Source organism: Echinops telfairi, unplaced genomic scaffold (genome assembly GCF_000313985.2).
Source record: "Echinops telfairi isolate 266 unplaced genomic scaffold, ASM31398v2 ScPeMD7_31;HRSCAF=116, whole genome shotgun sequence".
Lineage (NCBI taxonomy): Eukaryota > Metazoa > Chordata > Mammalia > Afrosoricida > Tenrecidae > Echinops > Echinops telfairi.
Genome location: NW_022103928.1, coordinates 41,000,686 through 41,008,802, shown reverse-complemented (window position 1 = coordinate 41,008,802; position 8,117 = coordinate 41,000,686). Strand labels below are relative to the sequence as shown.

The window sequence follows — 8,117 nt, the reverse complement described above, 5'->3', positions numbered from 1 at the left end:
CCCCCTCATTCACAATGATTTGATCTTTTGTTCTTTGATGCCTGATACCTGATCCCTTCAACATCCCATGATCACACAGGCTGGTGTGCTTCTTCCATGTGAACTTTGTTGCTTCTGAGCTAGATAGCCACTTGTTTACCTTCAAGCCTTTAAGACCCCAGACCAGGGGTCCTCAAAATTTTTAAACAGGGGGCCAGTTCAGTGTCCCTCACACCTGTTGGAGGGCCAGACTATAGTTTTTTAAAAAACTATGAACAAATCCCTATGCACACTGCGCATATCTTATTTTGAAGTAAAAAAAACAAACGGGGCGAAAACACCCAGTGGGCTGGATAAATGTCCTTGGCGGGCCGGGCCGCATGTGGCCTGCAGGCCGTAGTTTGAGGACGCCTGCCCCAGATTTATATCTTTTGATAGCGGGCACCATCAGCTTTCTTCACCACATTTGCTTATGCACCCATTTGTCTTCAGCAATCGTGTTGGGAAAGTGAGCATCATGGAATGCCAGTTTAATAGAACAAAGTGTTCTTGCATTGAGGTTAGTACTTGAGTGGAGGCCCAATGTTCATCTGCTACCTTAATACTAAACCTATAAATATATCCAAAGCTAGGCTATTTATAGAAGTAGAACACACATCTTTCTCCTGAGTTGTTGCTGGCTGTGTCAGTCTGGGTAGACTAGTGAATGTGTAAGCATCTCAGCGCTGGCAGGGGTCTCCACACGGCTGCTCCAGCACCCAGGGCTGCATCCGGGTAGGTCCATGCAGCTTCTCCTTGGGAATGCCTTGCAGGAAGTCAGCCTTGCCAGCTGAAGCAGGGAACTGTCTAGACAGCTGCATCCTGGTCCAACCATCAGAAAGCAAGAGACCCAAGAACTAGAACGGCGAGGCTCACCGAGCCATTTATCCCTCCGCCCTTCCATTAATCCCACATGTGTTCATCGGCCAGGTTGGCACAATAAACTAACTCAGTGTCTTAACTGTCTTTCCTCCCTGAGCTATCTTCCCCACATCCCGTTTCACTCGTGCTGTGCAGACCACTTAGGAAGCACATTTGACTTTTACACAAGAGTGCGGAGCTGCCTTTGGTTGAAAGGGACAGAGAGACCCCGGGGTCTGTTGTGAGGGTGTGACTATACTAACGAGGAAACCTGAGAGTCGGGAGCTACAGAGGCTCTGCTGGGGGAGCAGCTGGTGTAGCGGTGTGCTTACATGTGACCGAATCCGGATCACCCAAGGTTTGTGCTTGATGTTGAGGGTGCTTTTGCCCTGTACACCCAGCTTTCCTTTTGTTCCCACTCTGTCAGGCCACATGCCTTTTCTGTTCTTAATTATTTGGGTTCCTCTTTCTCCAAAATGTCATAACTTTCCAGGATAACCACACCCGAAAGCGCCAGAAAGCTTTGCTTACAGTCCCTGGTTTTAGGAGCTTATGGTACATCCTTGTTTTCTCTCAAGGCCATAGTCCTGTGGGTTATGCACGTGTCCTCAGTCTGTGTGTTTCAAAGGAAGCCATGAGTCTGTAGCCATCGTTTGTGCATTTGAAAAAAACACAAAATGTCTTGTTCCTTGTCACTTGAAATCTTTTCTCCCGAGACAAAATGAGGCTTCCAGCTACCGGCAGCTGTGAACTGGCTCCACTTCCTGTTACCAGCAGTCCACAGCGATTCTTGGCCACAGACACACATAAAATGCATTTGAGCATCAAATTTAATTTCCTTTTCCTAATTTTCATTGACCCAATTAACTGCTAACGGACAGAATCACAGCCCTAGTCTTGTATTTCACTGAGCATTTACGAAATACACGAGGCATTGTGCTAAACCTTTTTCATTGCTGCCTGATTTAGTCTTCGTCACAAACCCGATGCAGTGGGACTGTAAGTCCATTTTAAAGATGAGGAAATCTGAGGAAGCTCGGACAACTTGCCCAAGTGACAGAAAAGTGCTTTGAACCAGGTTTTTCTTGTGTGCCTCACTGCCCCATTCAACAGACAGTACGTGTCTTGCCGCTCCGCCTCTGATGGTTTTGTGACTCGCTGCCCTGGGTGGGCTGCAGGGTCCAGCTGACCGCCTTCTCCCATCTGTTTTCATTTATGGTCTCATGCTGATGCCAACCGGGTTTTTTTTTTACCCTGAGCCAGGGATTCTAAAGTCTGTTTTCTGCTTGTTTATCATTCAGCACGTTGTGAGCTTGGAGTAAAACTTGGTGAGTGTTGTTAATGGGAGTTTGCTTTCTCTAGTTGCGGTGCGCATAGGTCTCACTTAACAATTCTTAATGCTTTCCGTTGGCCGGTTTTTGAACACGTGTGTAGAGTCTCCAGAACATCTCCCTGAACCTGCCTTCCCAGGATAGTGATTAGCATACCAAAACTCCTGGGTGGTTGCACAGAGAGCCCTGAGGTTTCTTGCATGTCTGTTTAAAGGAGATCTTATCACTTCCTAGAAAGTATTTTCATTATTAGCTCGTTTTTTACATTTATTTTACTGGGGGGCTCGTACAGCTCTTATCACAATCCATCCATCCATCCATTGTGTCAGGCACATATGTACATATGTTGCCATCTTTTTCGAAACATTTTCTTTCCACTTGAGCCCTTGGTATCAGCTCCCCCTCCCCCATGAACCCTTGATATTTTTTTTTTTTCATGTCTTACACTAACCACTGTCTCCCTTCACCCAATTTTCTGTTTTCCATCTCCCTGGGAGGGGGCCATACATCGATCATGTGATCGGTTCCCCCTTACTTCCCCCCCTCCCTTCCTGTACCCTCCTAGTTTCACTACTCCCCTTAATTAGCTCTTTTATCTTAATGCATGATTGCCTAAAATGGGGGAGGGGGCCAAATGAAATGGAAAGATTTGATTCAGAGGAAAAATGCTTGTCATTAAAGTTCCTCTTCTGCCCTTTAGTATTTTGTGTCTTCTCACTGCCAGCAACCCTATAGGCACCATAGAATTGTCTCTATGGGTTTCCAAAACTGTAACTCTTTACCAGGAGTAGAAAGCCTCATCTTTCTCCCTTGGAGCAGCTGGTAGTTTCGAACTGCTGGCCTTGTGTGGTATAACCACTATGCTGCCAGGGCTCACCTTTCTGTGACCTTCTTTCCTTAAGGTCATTTTAATCTTTTAATGTTTCTTTAGCATTCATTTTGCATTGAAAGTTTATCATGACATATGTTATTAATTGTACTACTGACTCTGGTGGCATCATGGGCCAAGCTAACGTAATGGGCTAGTAGACGGCTAAGGTCAGTGGTTCAAACCCACCAGCTGCACTACAGGAGAAAGGTGAGTGCTGGTAGACTAGATTATAATAAAAACTCACTGCCATCAAATCAGTGCTGACTCGTAGTGACCCCTGTGGGTTTCCGAAGCTGTAACTCGTTACAAGAGTAGAAAGCCCAGTCTTTCTCCCAAGGAGGAGCTAGTGCCTTTGAATTGCCGACCCTGCCAGTCACAGCCCATTGCTATACTACTATACCACCGGGGCTTCATACAGACATATTAAAGATTAAATAAAGAGTTTATGATAGGTACTCCCTCTCCTCATAAACCTGACTGGACGATAGAACTCTTAGGCGCACCACTCGTACCATAGGCATCATTTTATGCCTTGATTAAGTGCTCACCGATCTGTCTCTTTTCTTTTCATATGTAGGGTGTTCCTGAAAAGCCACATAGTGATTGAGTCTTCAAGCCCTTTGGGAAGAAAATCCGTGATACTGGATTGTGACAAAGATGATCTTTTCCCTAAATCCTCTATTTAGATTGGGCTGGCTGTACAATTGACTCCTGGAAAAGTATTTGCCGACTCTAGAATAGTGACGTGGAAACGATGATCGCTTGTCTTGACATCTGACCTGGATTCACTGCACTCCTCCCTGTCTGTGCTCTGCAGAAACGTGCCCAAGGCTCTGGCCAGGAGTTCGGGCCAGGGGCAGTTCCCCAAGTATTAGAGTTCACTTATGTTATTAAAACAAATTGCCATATTTCAAAGCTTTGAACTAAAACTTAATGACAACCTATTGGTTTTGTATCAGTGCCCAAAGGGGACAGGCTGATGGTGCTTAACAAAGATAAGTAGGGTATAATATTTATCCAAAAGTTTTTAAAAATAGGGTTGTACTTAAAAAGCAAAACAATACAGTGCGAACGGAGTGATTGTGCTCCGGCTGGCGTCGCCGTGCTGCAGGGTGTGTGGAGCCCCTCCCTCCTCCCTAGAGCTGGGAGGGAATGCCTGCTTTCCGGCCCACTCGCACGCTGGAGTGCCTATGAACACCGAGGGACACAGCTCCTCAACACGGAACTGTGTGTGGACAATCCGACTGAAAGCAAGGCAATAAAACATCACAGTTCAACACTGATGTGCTGAAAGTTCCACCTCAGTTTATGAAATTGTACCTGAAATCTGTCATTGCCTAAAGGTGAATACATCTCTGTGTGTATTTCAGCCTGAGCCAAAATGATTTCTTTCTTTCATACTCCAGGACAGATTTTTTGTTTCTTCTCCACAGCCCTATAGAGTTTGCAATCTGTGATTGCCTTGTAAAAATAAGAGTGCATATGTCACTATATTAAACATTTGGTGTTTCTAAATAGTCAATTATATTGGTGAGCACAATGTATTCGTTTAATGGCATAGACCATTCAGACCTAATTTGCAAGTATTGGGTCTTAAACTTCAAGTGCAATGTATATAAAAACCAATCTGAGCCTTCTATTCTCTTAAATATTTATTTTTTTGTTCTGTTTTCAATGTGTGAGACGTTCAAGAGGGGTTCTGCATCCATTTCAGTGCTGCATGGAGGCAAAAGTCAGCAATCATTTCTCCCAACTATAGTTACATTACTGCTGTACTTTCCACTGGACCCTGTCCTTTACAATACTCCGGTTTCGTGGTTTTAGCATACTTTGACTTTTCACTTCGAAATTTACCTTTTTTATTATGCAGCTTAAGTATTTTTAGCTTGTTTTCAATTCTGTTAGAATGACTTGCTTAAAAGATGTCCCTTTTCAATAGAGGTCACCAGTCAGCAGAATGGAAATTGAAAGGAACTTGCCTGTGAGTGTTGATGTAAATGTATTTGATTTTCTCTGTGTGATGGTTCTTGTGGGGGTTGTTTTGCTCTTACTTTGAGAAAGCTACCTTGGAGGCAGCTTTAGGTTATAGCCAATTTGTCATTTGGATTGTTCTGAACTCTGGGCTCATCCCTTATAAATTTTCTAAATTGAAAATGATTAGTTATATTAAAAAACTTTTCAATGAACATGTCAGCATTTTATGAAAAGCCAGATGTTAAGAGATGAAGGCAATGGATGAATTTTTTAAAACATACTTGATTGTACACAAACAATAAGTATTTTTCTTTCTCTTCGACTGGAAATCTCTGTTAGAAATAATGTAGCTTAAAAAAATGTGAATCTAAAGAATTTCTTTGCCAATAATTTATAGCAAGTATATGAACCAAAGTGATTTGAGTTTGTTAAAAAAAAAGTAAGATAGTATGAACAAACTTTGCACTATACCAGAGTTGAACATCTAGTGAGATTCACATTCATACTAAGTTTTCAATATTGTGTTCTTTTGCATTCATTTTTTACTTTTATTAAAGGTTCAAAACCAACTGTTGTATTTTTTGGGGGGGGACTTTCTTTAACTAGAATAAAGTTATGTCCTGTATATTATGTTAGCATTTGCAATGACACAATATTTTACACCTTTTCCAATGTTATTGAATTTCAACCTAACCTCTTGGCACAGGATTATATATAATTGAGTTCCTTTTTTTGTACTTGTGAAAATTAAGTGCCATAAAAGCTAACACATCCCCCCTTTTTTCCTGACCCCCTGGTGAAAGGAAAGCACCTGGAAGACAGGTTACGTGGGCCTCAGAGCCAGCACAGTGCATCCAACAAAACCTTGTGCATGATCAACAGAGCGATTTATAAATGATGCCTTGTCAGTGTCACACGAGGCTACTTTCAACCAAATAAGAACTGAGAAATAAAATTTCATACATGTAGCTTATCTTACACATGAAGCTGCTTATCTTTTCCTGGGCTCCATTTACTTTGAACCCAGATGCTATCAAGTACATGACCTGGACTGACGAGTAAAGACTCCCCACCCTCTTGTTAGAGAAATGCAGTCTTTGACCCTCTAACCAGCTACCACCGTTTAGACTACAGGGGACAGAGAAAGAACTCCTGGTCTCTGCTGCTTGAATGCCTGGTGCTTAATCTCTTAGATCCAAGTGATTGACTCAAGACACCCTCCACTAATTCTGCCCCACTGCTGTCATAAAGACAGCCCATTGCCAAATGAGCTAGTATAGGCATGGAGATTAGGATTTACGACACTTGGGGGAGACAATTTGATCCTTTACATTCACCCAGTGCTCCCCTCCCCAGACACAAAAGTTGGCTACATGCAGACCACCTTCAGTCCATCACCAAAAAGCAAGCTCCCTGCCATGGAGGCCATGCCAACTCAGTGACTCTAGGACAGGGTAGAACTGCCCCTTTGTTTCCCAAACTAATGACAGGCGTGGAAAGCCTCCGTTTCTTCCAAAGAGCAGCTGGTGGTTTTGAACCCCTGACCTTGTAGTTAGCAGCCCAACACATCCACTTAGACCACCAGGGCTCCTTTCAACCAACTACATCATCCCAAAAGTCTTAAATCCACTCCAAATTGAAATTCTATTCTGAATCAAATATGGGCAAGAAAATGAGTATATCAAGGAAAAATTCCTTGTCACCTGTGAAGCAATAAAATCTACACTATATTGTCTGTTCCCAAAGTACAGTGATGGAAGAGGTATAAGTTAGGCCTTTTCATGACAAACAGAACTTGGAGGTAAGGAATGAATAATAAGCACCGAGCAAGTCCAAACCCCAGCAGAACAATTAACATTTGCTCTCAAGCCTTGGAAATAATCATCTGCAGGTATCAGGCATCTAAGACCCAGAATAAAACCATAACCAAGGTAAATGGGGGGTGGGGACGGTGCATGGAGTGGACTCAATGCCCATCTGTAGACAATTGGACATCCCCTCACAGAGGGCTCACAGGGAAGAGATGAGCCAGTCAGGGTGCAGTACAGCACCTATGAAACAACTCATTCTTTGGTGTTTCCTTCCCCCCACTATCATGACCTCAATTCTACCTTACAAATCGGATTAGACCAGAGCATACACACTGCTACAGATAAGAACCCGCAACACAGGGAATCTAGGATCGATAAACCCCTCAGGGCCAACAAGGAGAGTAGACATACTAGGAGGATTAAGGGAGGGTGGGGGGAGAAAAGGGGAACCGATCAATTCAGAACCCCCCTCCCAGGCGGGCGAATAACAGAAAAGTGGGTGAGGGGCGACAGGATGATGAAAGACAGGGAACAAATAAATCTTATCAAGGGTTTGGGAGGGAGGGGGAAGAAAGGGGGAGCTGATATTGGACTCAAGTGGGAAGAGAATGCTTTGAAAATGATGATGGCAGTATATGTGCAAATGTGCTTGACACACTGGAGGAATGCATGGATTATGATGAGATGTAAGAACCTCCCAAAAAAGTATTTAAAAAAATAATAAAAATCATCTGTTCTCAGCCCTCCAGACTCGGGGGTGGGGGAGGAAGTGGGGAGTTGACTGCTTTCTGGATTCCAGATGGCCTACCAGCACCACAGAGGAGCCCTGGTGGCATAACCATTACTCGCAGGGGGCTGCTAACTGCAAGATCAGCAATTCAAAACCACCTACCGCAAGGGAGAAAGAGGAGGCTTTTCTACTCCAGTAAGGAGTTACAGTCAGGCTCCCACAGGGGCAGTTCTACCCTGTCCTACAGGGACCCTCTGAGTCAGCTTCCCCTCAGGGCAGCGAGTTTGTGTATAATGGCAACCCTACTCTCTCAGCTTTGGGTGACCCCTTTCTTCTAGTCTTGAGTGGTGACCACCCCTGTTTGCCCCTGCAGACCGCATTCTACTTCCCTTGGGTTGTGGCAGCCCTGCCTCCTTAACTTTAGGCACCAGTCTCCCCGCCCCTCGCATTGTCGCTAAGCTGGGGAAGATCTGAGACTCAGGAGGCCATGGTCCCACTGTTCGACTCCAGAGAACACAGTC

At 44.2% G+C, this 8,117-nt stretch overlaps 1 protein-coding gene across 1 annotated transcript in view; it reads left to right on the top strand.

The window, feature by feature from the left end:
* INSIG1 (insulin induced gene 1) overlaps positions 1-5,624 on the top strand; it is a 16,641-nt gene extending 11,017 nt beyond the window's left edge. Inside the window, exon 5 of the mRNA XM_004702493.2 lies at positions 3,659-5,624. Coding sequence (XP_004702550.1) covers positions 3,659-3,688 — 30 coding nt within the window. The 3' untranslated portion in view covers positions 3,689-5,624. The remainder of the gene's footprint in view (positions 1-3,658) is intronic.
* The last annotated feature ends 2,493 nt before the right edge of the window (positions 5,625-8,117 follow it).